This window comes from Molothrus ater, chromosome 3 (assembly GCF_012460135.2).
Source record: "Molothrus ater isolate BHLD 08-10-18 breed brown headed cowbird chromosome 3, BPBGC_Mater_1.1, whole genome shotgun sequence".
Lineage (NCBI taxonomy): Eukaryota > Metazoa > Chordata > Aves > Passeriformes > Icteridae > Molothrus > Molothrus ater.
Genome location: NC_050480.2, coordinates 72,905,675 through 72,928,191, shown reverse-complemented (window position 1 = coordinate 72,928,191; position 22,517 = coordinate 72,905,675). Strand labels below are relative to the sequence as shown.

At 37.2% G+C, this 22,517-nt stretch overlaps 1 protein-coding gene across 3 annotated transcripts in view; it reads right to left on the bottom strand.

The window, feature by feature from the left end:
- LDAH (lipid droplet associated hydrolase) overlaps positions 1–22,517 on the bottom strand; it is a 117,635-nt gene that overhangs the window by 57,028 nt on the left and 38,090 nt on the right. For all 3 annotated transcript variants that reach the window (XM_036380565.1, XM_036380566.2, XM_036380568.2), the window contains exon 4: positions 8,041–8,210. In XM_036380565.1, the coding sequence (XP_036236458.1) occupies positions 8,041–8,210 (170 nt within the window). The remainder of the gene's footprint in view (positions 1–8,040; positions 8,211–22,517) is intronic.

Here is a 22,517-nt window from a genome sequence, read left to right as displayed (position 1 = left end):
GCAATGGATGTGCTAACTAAGCTCAGAGATGTTACAAGTGATTGGTTTGAAGTTTGTGTCTTTTTCTGATTCCTTTCACTCCCGCAGTGAACTCTTCAAGCAGGACAAACCATTCTTGGGTAGGAACCAAAGCAGCAGAAGTACCCCTAGGCTTCACCATGAATCATGTGCAATGAACAAATGAACAATATGGCAGAGTAGGAAATATTTGCAATTACAACCCTGTCCATCTTCAGTAACCCTCTTTCATAAAGTTCCAAGCCAAGTTCTTCCTCATGACTTGAGCAACTGTACCACATACAGCATGAGGCAAGAGCTGACAAAGTAGCTCAGCTTCTTTGCTGAGGGCTCTAAATTGGCAGCAAAATCCCCTTTTAATATAGAGCTTCTAGGAACAGATATTGGTTACTAGAGCTAAAGCTGAGCTCAAAGGGTTAATTGTTTGCAAAGTCTATGTTCAAAAACTATAGAATATCCCTTCACCTGCTCCTTTCATGAACAACTCTTCAGTGTCCTAACTGGCTATGTTCTCCTTCACCTACTATTAAAACAGCATGAGAACTGCTAGATTTTTGGCTCCGTTGACTTCTGTAAAAGCACATTAACTGCCATATAAAAACATTAAAAAAATTCAAGCTATGTGCAACATATACTGAATTCCAATCATTTGGCCCAATTCTCCAAAGAGATGACTCTCTGATTTTCAAGAGCTATGTGCACACATCTGCAGAATTTCAAAAGATCTCACCTCCCAGCATAAAATGTTCTTTGGAAATCTGGCTTGTAGAAGGGCGTTGAGTTGAGCTCTTCTTAAAACAGAAATACAGAAATCCTAATTGTTTTCGAAACTCACTTCTTGCTTTCAATTCCCTCATTTTTATACAATCATTTCAGTTAGTTATTACAATATGAATCTAATTTCTGGAGATTCAAAATAACAAGATTTTATTAACAAATCTGTAAAAATTCAAAGTACTTAGTAAATCTTGTTATTCTGCCATTTACCATTTTAACCATCTTTTTATTTTTAGTCCTTCATTTCCGCCTCGTTCTCATGTTTTACTTTGGATTCCTGATGAATGATCATAGATTCCACTTTTCAGTTTATTTTTCTTTCTTTTCTGTTTATACGTTTGGCTACTTCAATGTCTTTTAACTTCCTAGAAAAAATAATTTTTATAGGTGTATTAGAATTTTGACTACATACACTTGAAATCAGATGTTTTGTTAGCAGTGAAATAAACGCAATGTTATGAAAAAAATCAAGTCTCTTGAAATCAGAATGATCGTTCTTAAGTTTTACTTCATTGAATCATCACAGATCAAAATCTTGCTTTTCATATTGTTTCTATATTCAACTGAGCAGTAAGCCAGTATATTAAACAAGTTGAGAGAAGTTGACATTTCAGTGAACATTATTAACAAAACATAATTTTTCACAGAAAATTTTGGGAATTAAGCTTTATCTCAGGCCTTCTGATCAGAGGCTTATGATCCAAGTCTTATGGAAATCTTAGGGCAATGCTGCTATCAACTCTGAATTCTCACTCCTAAAATGTGATCAGTGTTAAAAGCAAAAGCTATCATTCATCTGCTTGGTAATTACAAGCTGACAGATCCAGTGTTGCTGATTTTGTCAAGCCTGTCTTTTAATTGCAAAAATGGTCACTCTGCTATTCACCAATCTCATCTTCACTTATGGAGAGCAAATTTTCTTGACTTAGGAGATTACTGAAGGATATGTAATCCATTATTCCCCATAGAGATCTAGGATAAAGCAGGTGACACCTACCTGCCTCACCCACTTCAAAAACCACACAAAGTACACTATGGATACACACATGGCAAACTGTTCAAAATTTAAACCTCCCTCAGGTACATCACATCTTAAGAGTTGTATCACCTTCAACAGGGTTTATCTCATTTCATTTTAAGTTTCCTGAATTTTTTTTTGCATCCTTGAGACACTTAACATTCTTTTGTTCGCTGTATTACAAGGTGGGGTTGTTTGCCTGTGAAGTAATTTCTAGCAGACCTACACAGCACATGGTAATGGACAGTGCCTGCTCCTGCTGACAAAGGCTGTGTCCATTGAGGGTTATACAAAAGAGCCGTCTGCCTGTTGACTGCTGCATTTTCTTACAGTTTACATTTTTAAAGCTTTTTTTTGAAGGGGAAAGGTAGAAGACAATATAACTGGATCCCTCAGGGTTAGGGTCTGTCATCAAGGCAGTGAAAATAATGGTTGCTAGCAGTCTCTTGGGTGAGCTGACACTTTCAACCTCATTCTGCAGTTATCGGCCTTTTGCTGATGGTGTTTTCAAGGTTTGTTGAAATTTTAAATCCAAGCTTTTTATGAGTGTCTCAGTCAAAAGTTACTATTTCCCTTAAAAACCTTTGTTTGCCATGAACCCATCTCCTTATTTTGCAGCCTCCCACCCAAACAGAGAGCATATTTTATATTTGCCTTAGCTTTTCATGTGAAGATTTCATATTTCTTTTTTAGGAAAAAAAAAAAACTTTCTACAAATCTTCATAGCAACTTCTTTGATGCTTATTTTATTTTATTTGTATCTTCTTTATTTTATTTGGTTAGATTTAATAAAGTATCTTACAATATCTTATTTATTTTATTTGGTTAGATTTAATAAATCATCTGCATTCCTTCTGTCTTCTTCCAGGCGAGCGAGCTGCATAATGTTTGCATATGCCCCATGTTCCTATTGCTGCTTTACTGCCTGCTCCATCAGAATTACTGATACTGCCTGAAGCATTATCCAGAGTTCCAAGGTGGATTTTGCAGACTCTGTAATGTGTAAACTGTCAACTAAAGCAAATTTTATTTCAATTGCTGTCTCAGACCACCTGGGCTTCCTTGTATATGCTTCCAAAGACTCGATATACCAAGAACTGATAGAACTGCCAAATCTCTCTCTGTGTCTCATAAAAATAATCCAACTCAGAGACCCACTTAAAACACCCATAAAGTTAAATTAACACACTCATCTCCCTGAAGGCAACTGAACTTATATCGATGTTTAAATCTGTGTAAAATTGTGTCAGAGTAAGTCTTTTCTTGCTTCCTCAACATGTAAAGGGGGATGAAGGTGAGTGTATATGAGCCCAATGCCATTTGCTTGTTCTTCTAATATGTATTTCACATTTTGTATGTGGATGCATGACTGAAGAAGAAAACAACACCAGATCCAGTTTAGTTTTATATCATGGCCTAGAAAATCATAGCTCTCTTCACAAGATACACATTTATCTGAAATGTACACCAATTCCCTTGTGAAGTCTGCTAAGCATAGCCATCTGTTTCTTTCCCTGTATAATAATTTCACAAATATTGTCACTGAGTTTGTGGTACTGTAAGTCTTTTACCCATTTTTATTTTTATGCTGATTTTTTTCACTTTTTCATTTAGGCCTGCAACTAACAAGAAATTCATATATTTATTACTCCCTCTCTCAATAGATATTTCTATAATACTTATCTATTTTATGCGGTCTCACTGTACTTTTCAAAACATCTGAGATAAGCTTACTGTTGAAAAGGAGCATTCAAGGTGGTTAAAAATATGCCTTGCCAAGCATATTTTATAATAGACAGTGAGACCATCGGAAGTTAATTCACCAAGACAACAGCTATATAAACTGACTTTGTTTAAAGTACCATGACATCTAATTTAGGTAATCAACATTGGAATCAGATGCTATTATATCAAATGAAACTTTCAAATATGGAATAAAAATTTATATTCCTTTTTCTCTCATGATATATTTCTCTCAGTTATATTTTCATCTTTTCTCTCTTTCCATAAAACACAAGAACTTCTAGTCACAACCTGCTACATTGCTATCCTTTCAGATGATGTTTTCTGTAATGGTGACACCATGAGTATTGGATGACATATTTAGGTTCTAATCATAGCAAAACAGAAACTGAACGACTGTCACTGCTTTCATATATTCTTTCCCCCTCCTTTAATCCTGCTGAAAAGATTCCCTACGATCTCAAAGGTCAGACATGCTTAGTAGTTCCTGTACTGTTAAAAAAATCTCCCTCCTTCAATCTCACAATCTCACAGATCCTGTAGATTTCCAGTAGTTCCAGAGTAAAGAACTTTGTTTTCTTGTTGAAGTACCCATATTTAAAAACATGGTTGTTTTCTCTTTCCTAACATTATGAAAGTGCTTCCCATACTCACAATCAAGTGTTCAGCAACTGAAACTAAATAATCAGTATGTGCACAGAAATGATGTGTCAGGGTTTCCAATTTAGAAATGTGTTTTATGCACAACTATTCCAAGTTCTGTGGTTTTAGCTATCATTTATGAAATCAACAAATTCCAGCAATACCCAATATTTCTTCACACCACTGAGACACAGTAGCAATGCATGGGTTTGATTTACATATTACAGAAATTTAATTTTCTTAAATTGATAAAACTCAGAGGTTTTAAACTCATCCTCTTCAATGAGTTTTACAGGAAGAGCAATATTTATATTGTACTCACCAACAAGAGTTAATTTACTACCACAAAGGTGTTAGCATTTCAAAAGCATCACTGCAAATGAAAGAGTAATGCTGTAAGAGATTGAATTTCACTAGCAAGGAAACTTGTCAATCTTTGATTAAATTAATGATTAAATGGAGTGTTTTAGGAAACACTCAGTAGTGTTGCCAGTAAAATGCAAGGAAATTCTCCAAGTAAGGATTTCCATTTTAGAATAGAATGCGTGGAGGATGTAGCATATTTATGGGTCAGATGCATGTTCCAACAACTGAGAAAATAATTTTGTCACTGAGCTTCATTTTTCAGTTCTGTTGTCTGAATAAAGAGCGAAGAAGATTATGAGGTTAAGAGCAAGTATCAAGGAATCAAGGAAGCTGTACATTACTGCAGTTTTCCATCTTCACAAAGTGAGGCTGATTTTTTTCCTTCCAAGTGCCAAAATTTTTTAGCAGTCTGGCAAAATCTGGATGCTCTACTTCCCATGGAGAGGTGAATGTTCTTAAGACTTGAAGCCCACCATGACAACTGGAAAGTGTTTGTGGTTACTCGTGAGCCAGAAAACAGAGCAGCCAGGAATTATTCTGCAGCTTTTCACTGAACAGGAGGGCATGGGATGGTCTGTGCTCACATAGATGAGTCTCCTGCCTCCAAAGAGGATGCCAGCATCCAAACTAACTACTGGGAATGGTCCTGGACCTCAGCCAAGCCCAGAACCATGCAAGAGTGCTACTGGGAGTTGCTGCTTCCTTTGGGCCAGAAAGTCACTTAAAGACAAGTTTAAAGCATCACTGTCCCAGTGCTAAAATCTGTGCCATAGCCCTGCTTAGTTACAAGTATGGATGTAACATGTGTGCCCTTCTCTACTAATCAGACTTGGTTAAAGGCACCAACCTAAGAATAAGTTTGTGTTAATGGGTCTCCTGAAGGAACACTCAATGGAAGCCTCCCTGAGAGTCAATGGGAAAATAGGGATGGGCTCCAAAACTGAATTAATGCTGGAATAAATTGGCAATTCCTATTTCATTTCTCTTAATTAAAGAGGAAAGCATTATTTCACACAAGTTTAAGGAAAAAAAATGCAGTACTCCATTTAGCTGCAGAGCACAGGGGCCCTAGATAGCAGCAGCATTCAGGTTCAAAGAAGGGCAATAAAGCTGGTAAAGAGTCTAGATGACAAGTCTTATGGAAAGTGACTGAAGGAGCTGGGTTTTTTAGTCTGGAGAAGAGGAAGCTCAGGGGAGACCTCTACAACTGAAAGAATGCTGCAGTGACATGGGTGTCAGTCTCTTTTGCCCTGTCTCAAGGGAAAACATATGAGGAAATGGCATAAGGGAGATTCAGATTAGTTATTAGAAATTGTTTTTGCACTGAATGAGTGGTTAGGCATTGAAATAAATTGCCCTGGGAGGTAGTGGAGGCACTGTCTATGGAAGTGTTGAAAAGGCATACTGGGTAAGGCACCTGGGGATATGGGTTAGGGATGAATATGGTGGTCCTGGGTTGATGACTGGACTTGATCTTGAAAGTCTCTTCCAACCCTGATGATTCTGTAATTCTGTGAAAATTGACAGCTGGAGAGGAACCAAGGAGGAGAGAGAAGGGGGATGTACTTTCTCCTTTTGATGCATGCTTAGGGAGGAACAATCTAGTCTATAAGTGGTTGGACTACAGAAGAGCTTTAAATTGTGAAACAAAAATGTCTTCAGTGAAGCAGGGTCAGGCACTGGAACAGACTGCACAGGGAAGTGGTTGAATCACTATCCTGGAAGTATTCCAGAAACACGTGGATGTGGCACTGTGGGGACATGGTTTAGTGCTGAACACAGCAGTGCTGCATTGACAACTGCACTCAATGACCTTAGAGATCTTTCCCAAACTTAACAATTCTATGATACTGTGATTCTAAATATCAAATCTGCTAAACATACATTCCAAATATAAATGTTTACTGGATTATTTGAATAAAAAATACAACAAATTAACCTCCAGCTCAGAGTAATAAATTGTAAATAATGAAAGGCTCTTTGCAAAGCAGAGAATTTAAAGACCAAACCCAAAATTCATATAATGAAAAAATATCACCAAGAACTACACAAATATAAAATCAAATGATCTAGCTACTAAAATACACATGTGCTCAAAATCTTGTGGGAATCAAATATTCCAGTAAAAATAAAGGGAGAGATGGAAACACAAGTTTCTTATTATCACACTTCATATGTTATAAAACCTAAGAGTTAACTTATTTTTGGCAAAGGGACAAAGATTGCACAATACTCTCTGGCTTACACAAATATTTTCTATTGTTGAATGCATCTTAAATGTAGCTTGCCATATATTAACTTTATGCACACCATGCACCATGAGGTCTAAGAGGGTCCCAAAGATCCCTACATTTCAAAATACTGACAAAAAGCTGCCAGCATCTGGTGAGCCAGGTGTAAAAATGCTACTCAACAATTTTTAGTTTAATTGAAAGCAGATAAAATCATTTGAGCAATAAAGACTAAAGATTTTGACTCCTAAAAAGTTGGCATGTTTGGACAAATTAATGCACATATTTTCTAGAATGCTCCTTTCTGAAAATACAATTTCTCTTGTTTAAAAATATTCTTGTTTACAATCACAAAGTGAAATATGCCTGTTATTATTATATGTCAGTTTATCCTCATGTTTCTCATTTTTAGTTCCTTTTACCTTTAAAGGAAGAAGTTAATGGTGGAATTGGTTATGAAGCAGTGGATATGCATATATTAACCACATACATTACATATATTAACCACATGCATATATTAACCCCAGACTTCATGTCACCACTAACATGGAACTTCCTTCCACTGAAGATTTTATAAAGTAAAGGAGGAAGCAATCATTTAGTAAGAGTGAATGTTTAAGAATAAAAACTCCCTATTCTCCATTTATCAGCCACTAACAGACAGTTAGTACTGAGCACAGTTTGCCATTTACAGAGGGCAAGGATATGGTCCTGCTTCAGCCTTCTTACTGCTTCACAGGGACAAAGGAAAATGTTCAGATATACAGAACATGCAGTTACAGCTCTTACTCTCATTGAGTTACACAAACCAAGACTGAATTGCAGAAGCAGTGATATTTGTATTAAATTTTAAAATCAATGTCTTTCATAATTTATGTTACTATTCATTCCTATACATTTTCCCATGTCTAACCAGCAATCAGTTTGCCTCAAGATAAGAGATCACTATAAAAATCACAACCAGTCTTAATTTTTGGTGTAACACATAATGCAATTGCCAAACATCTAGTGATTTGCTTATAAATCAATTAAAAATGAGAACAAGGAAGTCATAAATATGTATTTATTTGTTATTAGGATGTTTGTTACTTTATATGTTACTAGGATCAAGCCTTTTTTTGTTTGTTTGTTTATTTGTGTAAAACAGAATTGAGTTTCGACAGGAAATACATGGCATTAGCCATAGGCTGACCACGTGTACTGCTTTGCTAATAAAGCAACTCCCACTCCAGAAGGTTCATGTACCTGAAGTTCTGATGCTCGTTTCATCATCTCCAGGGTGATGTAGCAACCAATAGAATGAGCAATCAGTACCAGCTTTATATCTTTTGATACATTCTTTTTGAGGAAGTTCAGCTTATGCTCTACTTGTCCGTTAAGTCCAAAAACATCCTCTAGCTCCTTAATATCTGTGTCTGAAACATAAAAGAAAAGAAGTCTTTTGGTTCAGTGAATAAAATTTCAGGCATGTCTTTTTTTTTTTTGCCCCTCTTCTTTGTAGAACACTGAAATAAAAACATGTATTAATTTAAAAAAATCCAAATAAACCAAACACAAAAAAAAAAACCCAAAAAAGCCCTCACCAGACCTAAAAATTTAATTTTCAATTACCACTACTGGAAAATACTGACTGATAAGTCACATGCACAGGATGTAAAGCCTTATGTGTAGCGTGGGAACCACCACAAGATATGTAAACACATGGAGATTTCATAGCACATCATCCACTATTTTAATCTCCTTCATTCAGAACAAAACCAAACTCATGGCATTGGATCAGCTTAAATCAATCCAACTTTACATTGAGAGATCAGGACCTACAACAGCAATACTGCCCAGGAATGAGTCCCTCCCCACAGAAGACAAGCTACCATATATGTCATCATGCACTAGCAACCTTCAGATATTCAAAATATCCTGTATTAAAGATGCACAAAAATGTCCCATGGAATGAGGAAAAAGAGAAAATGCCTATGTGTCAACACAGAACACTAGCACCTACATAAAATATCCCTGTTAAAGCAGATTCTTTTCATTGTCAATTCAGCTGCAAAGAGGAAAATCAAGTTAGAGCTTCATGGTTCTAGATTACTGTACAATTTCATTGCTGCTTTGCCATGGACCTCCTAAAGGAGCTTGGGCAATCCCTCATGATGAGAATTTGGCTGCTTGCTTCCTGGCAAGTCAACAAGACAAATTGAACTGGTGTCTGTAAAAATATACAGCAATTCAGGCATCTTTAACTTGCTTACTACAAGGGTGACATGCATCTGAAGTTCCCCCGTCTAAGAGGGTTCACAGCTCTTTCATCTGCTAGAAAAGTGCTTTACCCACTAAACTAAACGCTAAGTTAAGGATACACCACTCCAGTTTATGCCGGACTACTCTACCAACATGACTGTAAGAAGAAATACAAAAAAAGAGTTATAGAAAAGAGACAAAAAGAATGAGGGAATGAATGCCCTAGCTTATCTAGACAAGATGGAGTGGTACTAACATCACTTAATCTCTTAAATCTGTGCTATTATCTCAGGATTCAGTTTCCTACTACAGATTAAACCTCTGATCTTTTATGCTCCTTACAGGCTGACTAGCAGTGCAGTTTTAGCCTGAAGTAAGCTAAACCTCCTAGCAGCATAGTTTGGACACACAGTGGGGACCAGCAAGTTACTGAGCCATGGTCCTACAGATGGCTCCTAGGCTTCTGGCAAAAGTCACCCACCTCTAACAACTCAGGAGCAGCTAACAGAGTGCACACACAGCCCTAACTGGCCCAGTAAGGTGTTTAACTTCCCACTTGGTGTCTTCTGAGCTCTGCAACAGTCCCCTGTGTGAAAAATAAATGTGCAAGAAAATGTCCATCAGGCAAAGACATTGTAAAGATAAATACATTAAAAAGACTGAAATGCATTGAAAAACTACTGTACAAGAAAGTCAGAATCGTAGTTCTGTTTCAGATTGTTCTGCACCTGCTTGAGGAAAGAGGTAACTATGAGTTAACTGCCTATGACTGTGAACAGGATTTATCAAAGTATGGTTGTCAGTGCTTTAATTCATACACAGTAAATTTCATGGCAACTGGACAGTAACCTCAAATACTAAAGATTACTAACACTGCTGTAGTGAAGTTATTGGGAGGTTGACAGAACTAACTGGTAGCCCAAGTGGGCTGGTACTACATCACCTTTTTGATCATCTGTAGGAAACATACCCTTTAGAAGCAAAATAATTGCTCAAGATGGATCTTTTCTGAGTTTAAATAATTACCATCAAAGTCCCAACAAAGTTGTTCTTCAGTTAAACTAGTATTTCTGCTAAAACTACCGATGCTCATATCCCAGCATAATTTAGAGCAATTTACTCAAAACAAAAAAGGGTTTACCAAAATACACCCAAGGAATGCAAAATTAGATGAGAAGTGATGCTTTGTTTATTAGGCTTTCTTCATGTAATGGAAAACAAAGAGTTTGTTCTATTTTCCAAAACCCTAAATAAAAGCCTAAGGCAAAAACACTGTTTTTAAATTTAGTTTCTACTTTTAGCAAAAGCTGCCTTTCCTACATTAAATTACAGAGCAGCTCAGCCTCATGCAGGAATTGGTGGTCTACATCCCAAGTCTAATTACAGGTATACGTAACACAAAAAACACCAGCATAGTAGAAACATGATGGCCCACTGGATAAAGCAACAAGAGAAAGAATAAGTTATATTAAGTATATATATATATTTCAACACAAATTGCAATATATATGTGTTGGTAACATATATAGTGTTGAGTAATCATTGTATCATTTGCTATCATTTCTGTATTGTTTCACTCAGGCCCTGCCATCTCAGTTTATCAGCACATCTTTTAATGTTTTACATTTGATTTCAATTATTGAAAATAAGTGTTTTCAGCTTATTTCCAGTTAAAGCAAGGGAGATGAGGTAAAGTAGGTGTATGAATCTTGTAGAGAACTTTTCATGGTTCATAAGACCCCAAAAACCAAGGAGGAAACAAGACAAATTTTTATTTGTATTATTCAGTCTCACGAGGTTAATGGCTTTTCCGTATACGAATTCAGCATCTGCTAAAAGAACTGCTGAAGACTGCTGCCATGAAATTAATAAATAGCACAGCAGAGACAGTGTAAGCCCATCTCAATCCTTTCCAAGTTTAGATTAACTATGGTAGACAAATACAGTTAATTAGCTAAGACATTACATACCTAATTTAATGTTTATTTACCTAATAACTAGCAGTGTAGACATCCTGGCCAACATATCCAAAGCTATTGGCCTGTTCAGAACAGTTGTGTTGCCAGAGCAAGAACCCTGAGGAAGGAAATGGCTGGGGATTCAGAATAAAGTGAAAACAATGGCTTTTGCCTCCTTGCTTTTGGCCAGACTTGAGAACACTCAATTCAAGCCTGTGCACCAGTGTTTCCTTAAGGGAGCTAGGGAGAGTTGAGGCTGCAGAAGCGATTTTTAATTGGATGGATGGGTCAGTTGTGACTGATGATGATCATGGACACTCATTCTACTGTGGGCCAAATCACCACCAGTGCAGCCCTCCTCACACACTCAGAGCAAAGATGCTCTGATTCCCTTGGCTACTGGCCTGTGTTGCACACACAGAGAACCCCTCTGAGACTGCCAGTGAGTCCTGACAGCTGACTCCAGAGAACTGTTTCAGCTGTTTAATACAACCTTTCCTTTTCTTCTGAAATAGTGGTTTATTGCCAAACCCAATCACCTTGGAACTATTCCTAGAGAAGCCTCACTGGGGAATGAGCATGCAGTGTGGGGTCTGGTAATCCTCATGCAGAACTCTCATCGTGGACCAACTCCACACTCCTCAGGTGAAGCTGCAGTGTCACATAACCATGAAATACTGAAATAGACATCCTATTTGACATCTGGACAAACATAAAATTGCCCACGCCTCGTGTCACTTCATGTTTCCCCAACACAAATGCTACACTTCTAATAGTCCAAAATGTGCAAGAGCTGGGCTGCATCACAAGTTGGAAAGATTTATTTATTTATTTTACAGAATAAAATCGCCCAGGGATTATCCAAAATCAACATGAATTTCTTGGGTGGAGAAGCTTAAATGGGTTCTTTGTGTAAGCAAACAGACTTGCACAAACACACTGGCAGTCAGCACTCCAATGGCTCGACATCAAAGAAGAGACCAGAGTGACTTCACCTCAGGTGTGGAATACATGCCATGGCTGAAGGAGAGCGCATTTAAGCAGTTTTCAGATAGTAGAAATTATACGACTTGTACCTTATGCTACAAACACCCCATCTGGGCCAAGACATGATTTTAAGACTTTATTTATAGGTGTATTAAAAGAAATACTGTATTTCTTTATTTTTTTTGGCAAAGCGTTAATTTTCTGATGTGCCTTTGGAAAAACAAATGCACCATCACTTGAATGAATGTCTTTTTCTAACCTCTGCTAAAACTACAGGTAGAAAACAATGATAGATTAAAATAAACTGTTTGCTCTAAGAATAGTAAACAAGTTAATCTTGCTAGGAAAGAGGACTTTGGTTTTCAGGGAAATAACAGAGAATTGTGTTTGCTTGTTTTTCTGCTGTGTGTGCAAGGGAAATTCTTACGCAGAAAAAAAGTGTAGCAGTTTTATGAGCAGACTTGAGGCTGCCAATTCATAAAAGTTAGCCTTTCATTAAAAAGTCTGCTGAATCATAGACTTTTTTTTACTGGAAGATTCAAAAAGATACCAGAGGTCTGACTTTCTAACAGGACCTTCAAATCTCTGCACACCTTTGCACTTCCCAAATTTCACAATTTTACATGTCCAAACTCTGAACTGCCCTGGTCACAACAGGTGACTGAGTATTTGAGCTCAGTATATATGGACACTTGTCTACTTGCCATGGAGTGCCTTTGAAGTATGTCCCAAGATCAGCTCATAAACAAGACCTCCGAATTACTCCTGAACAAGTAAAGAACCATGAGGAAAGGTGACCTGCAATTACACATAATGAAGGAAAGTGAAGTAAAAACCACTGGTCTACCTGCACTGTATCTTCCTCTTCCATGGACCATTGACTCTAAGAAATGGTAGCAGGATATCTAAGGACAAACTTCAGTCAATCACTCCTATAAACTCATGTGGTTAAGAATTTTCAGAACTGGACCTTTTGCAGGGAAAGGACAATTGTCTGGAGACTGAACTAATGGGGTAGTTCAGGGACATATAAATTCCTCTGCATCTCCACCAAATACCCAAGTAAAACCAACATATTGGGTCAGGTGTTTTAGACTTTACATACCACCTATTTTTTTCCACCACAAACACATAGAGACTGGTGGGAGCAGCAGTAGTTTTGACTGAATAATCTGTGTTTAGATGAAGTATCACCAGGAAAGTTTTTCTCTTTTCCTTTATGTAGTAAGAGGCAGAAACTGTAACTGAATTACTTAGATTAGCTGTTAAAATTGTGTGCATAATATGAAGTCTAATTCTGGAAATTAAATAAATAATTTGAATGCTTTTTTTCTTCATAGCAAAAGACCATAATTCCTCAAAACTGAACCATGCCATTTGAAAGTGTTAAAATAGAACTGTAAGCTTAAAAATTGAGACTTAATGTTTGTGGGTCTAGTATGGGCATCCCCTAAAGATATATTGCTCAAAGCCTGACTGTTTCATTTTCACTTGATTAGTGAACCATGGATAACTTGTATCAGCAAGCAATAAAATGCCAAAGAAATAGGATGGAAACCCTGAAAGAATGTTAAATAAATATTGAAGAACTCCTCCTGACACTAAGAACCAGGTCTTAAAGCATTGTGTTTTAGATTAACCCTTAGACCTTAGTCTGGCCCTAGCACCCTCAGGAACTGTTCATGCAATTTTTAAGATAAACACACCACTCATTAGTGTTTATTAGAGCAATTACTTTTTGTAAAGGTATCCTCCACAAATAAATTACCATTTACTCAAGATACTGAAGTGGTCATATGTAATACTTTCTTTACTAGAAAAATAACAGGGCCTTATTATACAAATTGAACTATTGATTTCCTTTGCTTTCTACACACCTATTGCTGGGACACTTGTTTAACACCTAATATGTTTTTCAAAGGAAGCTGTATTATAATTAAATTAGTACAGGAGTAGTCTGACAGAATGAACTAATAAACATGACAACTACTGAACCCCAGATTTTTATTAAAAGCATACAGGAGCACTCTGAACTTTTAAAATTATCTCTTAAAAATTTATTTTATTTTACATTTCCAGTCTTGCTCCCCTCTGTTCAGAGTAACTATTATCAAATAATTATGAAATAACAGTACAAACTTTGAAGCAGAATTTTGTTGGTTGTCCCCAGTGCAAGGCAAACACCATTAAGAAGTGTTTTATTATGCAGTTCCACGCCAATCAACATCTCCATTCCAAGCACTTTAATGAGCATAAAGCAAATGTTATATGGGTGATTTACATAATGTATAGGGTAAAGTTTTCTATATTTGAATGACTGCACTTTATAGTCAGTAAGCTGAATAACTGCAGGAAGTGAAATCTGTAAGAATTCTCAGCATTGTATTATGAAGAGAGAAAACAAACAGTAAAACAAACTTACAAAAAACCCCACACTTTGCAGGGTACAAGCTAGAGACCCATCCCTGTATAGGAGCAGATCTGAATTTCCAACATAAAATGACCTCAAGGAGCAAAAAGCAAAAAGGTCTGAGTCCCTGGGAAGGTGATTGTCCATGCTATATTTCTTGTTTCTGAAGCCAAGGGCAAGGCTGTGTCAATGCCCCCCACTCACCCACACAAACAACACTGCACACTTCAACACAACTTGCTTTTATACAGATTAACAATGGAAGAAAACCAGAAGAATGATGTTCTGCACACCACCAAGAATGGGGAGGTGTAGCAGAGATTGTACGGAAAGGACAGTAGAAACTGTGTACTGAAGCGAACAAAAATAGATGAGTATCACTTCACAGGCATTGATTCCATTGGTTATGACAAATGAGGTGCTGCACCACAGTAGGCAAGTCCAACAGTCACACCTATTGAAAACAGCACTTCAAAACTTTGGGAAGTTTAAACAGATACAAATAGAGAAAGAAGGACTGAGAGCAAACAAGGGAGAGACACAGTTTAGAGCAGAGTAGGACAGCTGGCCAAGGAAGACAACCCATGTTATTTCACAGACAGGAAATAAAAAGAATTATTTTCAAAGTAAGAGAAAATGGGAAGGTGCACACCATGATGTTAAGAGAAAGAAAAGGGAAAAAGCAGGGAGTTAAGAGGGGCAGTCATAAAACAGCCCAAGTTACAATACAGAATCTGTAGTTCACAGTGATTGGACAGATTGATGGGTGACATTTTCTGAAGTGTTTGATGCTTCTACTGAATTCAAGCTGTAACTTTTAATTTGCTAGGCCAGCCGCAATTTTTCTTGAAAATCTATCCCAAAATTTTATTCATTAGTGTGGTATCAGCCAAGACTGACATGTTCAATTAAGTATGACTCTCAGAATAATACTAAAATAACAGTAATGCACTTCCTGTTTCACCAGCTCCTATAATAGGCATCAGGATGGCAGCCAATAAACTTAGTCTTTTTCTTTGCCCTTGTGAATATTCATCTTGGATGACACTGTTTCAATAGAAGTATAAAGAGAAGTGTAGGTTTCTATGTTCATTTGTCCATAGAAATGTTAAATTTAATATTGTAAATTATGTAGCAACAACATCCTTTTTAAGGAGTAAATTATCTACTTAGGCAAGTATAACATTTTTCCATCTTTCACCTGTATCCCTCAAAACTGATAGATTATAAGAACCCTTCAGAATTATTATCTTCTATTCCCTACTGCAGTAAACTGGTAGCACAGAACTGACTGCAAAGAGCTGTCAAAAACTGCAAAAATATCAGTTTATGGCAGCAGAGAACATGACCCCCTGCTAGCAGTGCTGAGGGCTGTAGCACAGCACATCTGCAAAATATTCTGCAATGCAGTGCCACCTCACAGGACTCAGTCAACACTCCCAATGCTACCTGCCTTGAAAAGCTTTGTAATCTCTGCCTGGGCTCCTCTTCACACAAAGGAGTGGGACCTGACAGCAGAGGGAACCAACCATGGCTCAGTGACTCCCAGCACTGATCCCCACTGGCAAAAGAAAAACAGACAAAACAGCCCCTGCAAAAGTCTGAATTTATGAAAATCAATGGTAAAATTCGGCAGAGCAAATAGAATTTCACCTTGTACTTTGTATAAATGTAGCAGGTTTCTTTATCAGTTGCTGATGCTTTAAGTAACCATTTGCATATGCTGTTCAGTGCAAATTTTGTATCTTTGGGGAAGAAACACATTTTTGTGAAATGACTGCTTTAAATTCTGATTTTTATCTTTTCTTCTCCAGTGTTCTGTTACACTGTTTAACATTTAATTCTCTGTTACCAAGATAGCAGTTTCCTTTTAACCTTCCTGAAGAAAATGCTGAAGGTTTCTTTCTTAGCCACCCATCTGAAATGCCCAGCATACAACCATGGCAACCTGCCCAAGGTACTGCTGTGATGGCTTTATTCTACTTGGAGTTTTACCTGATAGGTGAAATAGAGACTCAAGCGCCACCAGTACAAAACTGAGTACTTAAAGGGGCTACAAGCAAGATAGAGAGGGACATGCCCTTTTTACAAGGGCATGAAGTGATAGGAGAAAGAAAAATGGCTTTAAATTGGAAGAGGGTATGTTTCGTTCAGGTATAAGGAAGAAATTCTGTACTGTGAGTTGTGGATGTCCCTTCCCTCAAGGACAGGCTGGACTGGGCTTTGAGCAGCCTTATCTCATGGAAGGGGATGAATAAGGGATTTTTGGTGTTCATTTGCACATGTGAGAGGTCCTTCATGGAAAGTAAATCAGTTCACCACAAGCAGTTCTGGAGTCACGGTTGTAAAAAGTCTGGTTTCCTCACTCATTTACATTAGCAGACATTGAAGCAACAGCTCAATACAAACATTTTGAAACTGCCTGAGGCTTTACAGTGTAATTTACATAATAAGACATTACCTGAGTTTTACCTGCACTCTAGACATAAACAGCTCCAAATATGCTCAAGTACTTTCATACTGAAGTGTATTTAGGAACACTGATATTGCCCTCTTTGTGATTAACTGAAAAAATCCCCCAAATCACGTAAACCATAGCATGGAAGGAAGCGGCAGCAGGCTCAGCAATAATATGCTTGAAACCATAGTTCTGTTCTAAAAAAAGTGCCAATGAAAGTGCCAAAGAATTTTAATTATCTACAATGTTTAACCCAATGGGGAATTACTTGGCAAACAAGTAGTCACCTGACCACACCAAGTAATTCAATAACTGTAGTAAATTAGGTTATTTTTATATATTTATTAATTGACAAAACCTCAAATTCAGCCTTTAGAAAGGTAAGAATATGTCTATCTTAAAAGAAAGACAGTAGTGCCACGTGGTATCAAAACTAGAAGAAAGAAAAACTTCATCCAGCAAGCAGCAATGAGACTCACTCATTCAATCTGAATCCACAGTACCACATAATTTTGTTCTTTATCATTTCTTCAAGCACTCTGCCTCTACTCAGATCTTACAAATTTAAGATACCCTAGAGGTAACAGTAATTCATTACTGATTATTTAAGAATGAGGCCATTTGCAGTCACTTCTTCTGCCCACTCTGCCTTACAGTTTCCTGTATTTTCCTGAGATGCATACATTGCTCCTCAAAGGAAGGGAAATTCCTAAAACTGAAACAAAACCAGAAAGGGTCCATGTTCCAAACCTGATTATTTTTTAGAATCTGTAATGATGATGTGCATTACTGATAGTTTCTCACTCTTACAACTGTAGATCACTATCAATTAAAAATAAAAATGTCATTAAACCTTGGACTGATCCCATCAAGATCTGCACCACTTGTTGCAAGTTTTGTGGGTATCAAAATTAAATCAGAAGTCTCTAATATAAATTAGAATTGCTAAATTAAACTATTGATCAGCTTTCCTTCCTGCAGCCAACCTGTGAAGTGAATAAACTTTTTGACTCAACTACAAAAACAAATCCAGGCCTCTTACACCTTCAGACATAATGATTATTCCCTGCTGTGGGGTTGCTTTGTTGCCATTCTGTTAGCAGATGCAAGAATATCTTTCAAATTGAGTTGTGTTAAAGATGCCTAAGTATTCTCCCTGGCGAAAATAACCTGATCATCTAAATATTGTGGGGTTTTTTTTTCAAATTACATTGGGTTTTTACTTTCTCTTTAACAGTATGGTAAACATTTAAGCAAGCTACTCTAAAACATCATAGCACTGCTCATCCCAGGGAACTGTGACCTGACTTCAGACAGATACCAGAAGATGGAACTGTTACCTTTTGACCAGGTAGAACATTCTTGAGCACTTCCACCCCCCCAATAAAAGCCACCTGCTTCTAAACAGAAATGCTGGTATCAAATCAGAACATACCTATGTCATGGGATGAAATGCACAAAATAACCCATAAACAATTTCAAAGCCTACATCCAAAGTTTCCTGGAATGCAGTAAAGACATTGCGCTCTCTAATGGATTAATTCTTGCCTTTTTTTTTTTTTAACAACTTGTTTTCTGGATAAAGATCCAGAAGATTGTATCAGTTTTCAAAAATCTTTAAAAACAGAATTATATATTTCTTATTTGTAGGTATGGATAAAAAATTCTCATTCTTTTAACCAAGGAATTAGTTGAAGATACTAGAATGGATTAAAAAGCTTTCCACATAGACATTTTTTAATAATATTTCAATAGATATTATGTCAACAGACTTAGTGGAAAATCCTGAAAGAAATAGAAGAATGCAGAGAACCCATTTTTCATATAGACATAAGAAATGTAAAGACAAAGTCCTATTCCTTGTAATGTCAGCAACAATTAGTCACTACTCCATCAAACTCAATGGGATATACATTGTGGTATCAAAATGAGCTTAATAGTGTTTAAATTATCTTTATAATTAAATACATGGCTGCTAAGGTATGATAATATAAACAGTTAAAATTGTTAACATTTTGAATGGTCAGAAAAGAAAACAACAACTTAGAAATACTTCATATATGGCAAAATTTTAATTTTCTTAGTTTTGATTTTGAATGGAACAAGACTTTTAAACACAGGCTTAAAATTAAGCAGGACTGATAAAGTCAATGCCAAATGCCAAGATATCACTCTAAGGATGTATTTGCATAATTATGGGCATGATTACGGGACCTCCATGAATAATTAACTGAATGTGGTTTAAAGGAAAGTAACTGGAGTAGTGCAGCATCCCTAGGGCTGCTTACTTTTCGCACATCTAGATTTCAAGCATTCCAGTGGGTTCATAAGATGAACCGACCATTTGTTTCCTTAAAATAGACACTTAGTATTAAAGCCATACAGTAAAATTCAGATCTTACCAGGTTAAGACAAAAACCTCAACATTTAAATGGCTCCTAATAACTTTTACACATGCACACACGCTTCCTTCCTTAGGCTGCCTTTTCCAAGAAAGGAATAAGGTTTCTGGGCAGCAGCAGTTGCTGGATCACGAGGGGCAGCAGGACTGCACTACAGGGACAGTTCCTGTCCCATCCTGTGACAACAGCCAGTCCTTCTGTGCACACCCTGACCTGGGGTCCCTCACTGCTGACAAATACCACGTGAGGAGCTCCATGTGATTCATCCGTGCCAAGGCCAGCTCTGTGAACAGGAACCTTCCCATCTCTATACATTAAAAAACAACACTTGGTATGAAATAGTTGTGAAAGCAGCATAATTCTAGGGTGATGGCATGCTCAAAACTTGGGTTTTTTATTGTATCTACAGTGTGATACCACTACACTGGGAGACATTGTGTCATATAAATCCGCATTACAGTTAAGCAGAATTTTAATGTATTCTAGGCCATAAACATGACTACAGAGTTTTCTGCATCTGTAATACAGAAATATAACTGACTAAACCTCAAAGGAACTTACATTAAAGATAATTCATCTTTCAATGACTCTCAGATATTTTAATTGATATGCCTAGGAAGCAGAAAATGTTGCTGAAATAGAAATTAATGTGAATTAAATGTATGTAACATCAATTAAATATGTATATGCATAAGCTTAAAGAATGTACGTGAAATGCCAGCCCAGCTGCCTTCCTACTGCTTTTCTCCCATATATATGAATATGCCAGACATAAATGCTTTCTAAACACATCTATCACTGAATACCTCAGTGTGGCCACATATCTGCTGTTATAACTAATCATACAGGGCTGAAGCATAGATAAGGATTTGCAGGTCAAAAAATTTCTGAGTACAACAGAGATTAATTCTGAGGTGTTTTTGTACTGACCAAAGAAACTGCCAGTATCTCTGATCCACCTGATTCAGCAATGTAGGTATTTTCCCTCATCAGCAATTGCTAAAAACATCTATTCTACTTAAAATAAATGAGTCACAAGCCAGCAAAAACTACCAAATGCATACAGAGTCCCTGTGTCCATGTAACTTCTGTCCCTGGAAATGTTTAAGGCCAGGCTGGATGGAGCTGTGAGCAACCTGGTCTAGCAGAAGGTGTCTGTGTCCATGGCAGGGGGGCTGTAACTAAATGACATTTAAGCTCCCTTCCAACCCAGGCCATTCTATAATTCTGTGATACACAACAAGGAAAAGTCCCTATTTTTAGGAACCCAAGTTCTTGGAACACCAAACTTCCATGACCTCTTCCTCTCCTGTTTGCAGCAGTGCAGACCACAATCCCACTCCTTGCCAGCGCCACACATCACGGTGGCACAACATCTCCAAGGGCACTGCAGCAAATGCTTACACAGAAGTGTTATTGGAAAAGTATTCTTAGTTACTATTCATTCCCCTTAGCAAGTGGAAAGCAGCTAAAATGCCAACTGCATCTGATCAGCCAGATCACAGTTTGGGAATCATGGTCCTAAATAACTCATAACCTCTTCTTACAGAACACCACACTCTTTGTCTTGCTCAGGCTACTATTTTGGGCTCTTTCCTGTCAGCAAAGCATATCATGATGGTAAAAACTTATGGCTCATATCTGCTAATCATGCCCACACTTCTATCTGTCATTTGGTGGACAACTAGCCAGCAATTAACAAGATTATTAACTTGCTGAAGTATTAATTCAATTTTACCCAAAAAGTTTCAGTCATTTTTTCTGGATTTATACCACTTGAGCTAGAGGCAGATTCTCACACATAGCCAATTCTGCAGTTTCATTAGAAGCCAGAGGGCTGCAAAAGCAAACTCCATTCAGATGAATTATAACAACAGCCAAGAAGCAATATATCAAATAAATTTAAGCTACATACCACTTCCAATTTTTCCTGTAACACTAGAATTTATTTCTTTTTATGCACAACTTAATTTGAGTTCAAAACTTCACACTGATGGTACATTAACATTTCAGGTTCACATAATCAATGCCTTCACAGATAATTTATTATTCCTTCACCACTTCTCTGCTTTTCCCATACTGTTTCTTAGGATGTAATTCAGTTTCAAAATGGTCTGAAGGCCCTACTCCCCCTGTGTAAAGAACAAGCAGTTGGAAACACTCTTTTGATGGACTAGAAATCAATCATTACCTATCTTTTTTCACCAAGAACCATAAACTAAGGCTAGTTTAGCAGATTTTAAGGACACACTATTATCTTCTACAGTCCATAGAACATTGAAGATCTAACTACAAATTTATTTTGTAAATTGACTATTAAGAATGCCACTCAAAATTTCCTGTCATTCAGAAGGAAAAACATGCCTTGCTGATTTGACTGTGTCTAACTCAATACTCATCCATATTGTTTACCAAGTTCTAGAGATTTATCTTGAATATTATTTATCATTTGACCAAATATGGTATCATTAAGTAATGAATGCTGACTAGCTACTAATTAGGTATATGACATTTTAATACATCAATTGTGCCTCTTTAGTTGACTAAGATATGAATCACAGGATTCCATATTTCTGTAGCACTTGGCAAACACAGACTATTAGGCAAATAAATTAATAATTTATTTCTGATTTAATTTTTCTTACTCTCAGTCTCACTTTCCTACCAAAAGTAGTTTATTGGCAGTCCTAAGGACAAACAAAAGCATGCCTTCCATCTTCTTGAAGGACATTGAGGCATTGGAGTTTGTCCAGAGAAAGGCAATGAGCTGGGGAAGGGTCTGAAGCACAAATTTGCTGAGGAGCAGCTTAGGGACCAGGGGGTGTTCAGCTTGGAAAAAAGAAGTTCAGGGAGGACCTTGTGGCTGTCTACAGCTACCTGAAAAGAGGGTGTAGCCAAGCAGGCAGGGGTTGGTCTCTAAGGGATACAACAGGAGAAAACAACCTCAAGTTGTGCCAAGAAAGGTTCAGGTTGGACACCAGGAAAAATTTCTTCACTGAGAGTGGTTAAGCATTGGAACAGGCTGCCCAGGGAAGTGGTGGAGTCACCAACCTTGGAAGTGTTCAAAAAACAAGCAGATGTGGCACATGATATGGTTTAGTGGGTATGGTGGCATTTGGTTGCCTTGATCTTTTCCAAATGTAATGATCCCAAGATTCTAAACTTACTTCTGTGTGAAATGTTCTATTTCTTATTTCTCATCCAGCCACAGCAGATGTACACAGAATTAGACCACTTTAAAACATTGCTATGTATGTACACCTGCT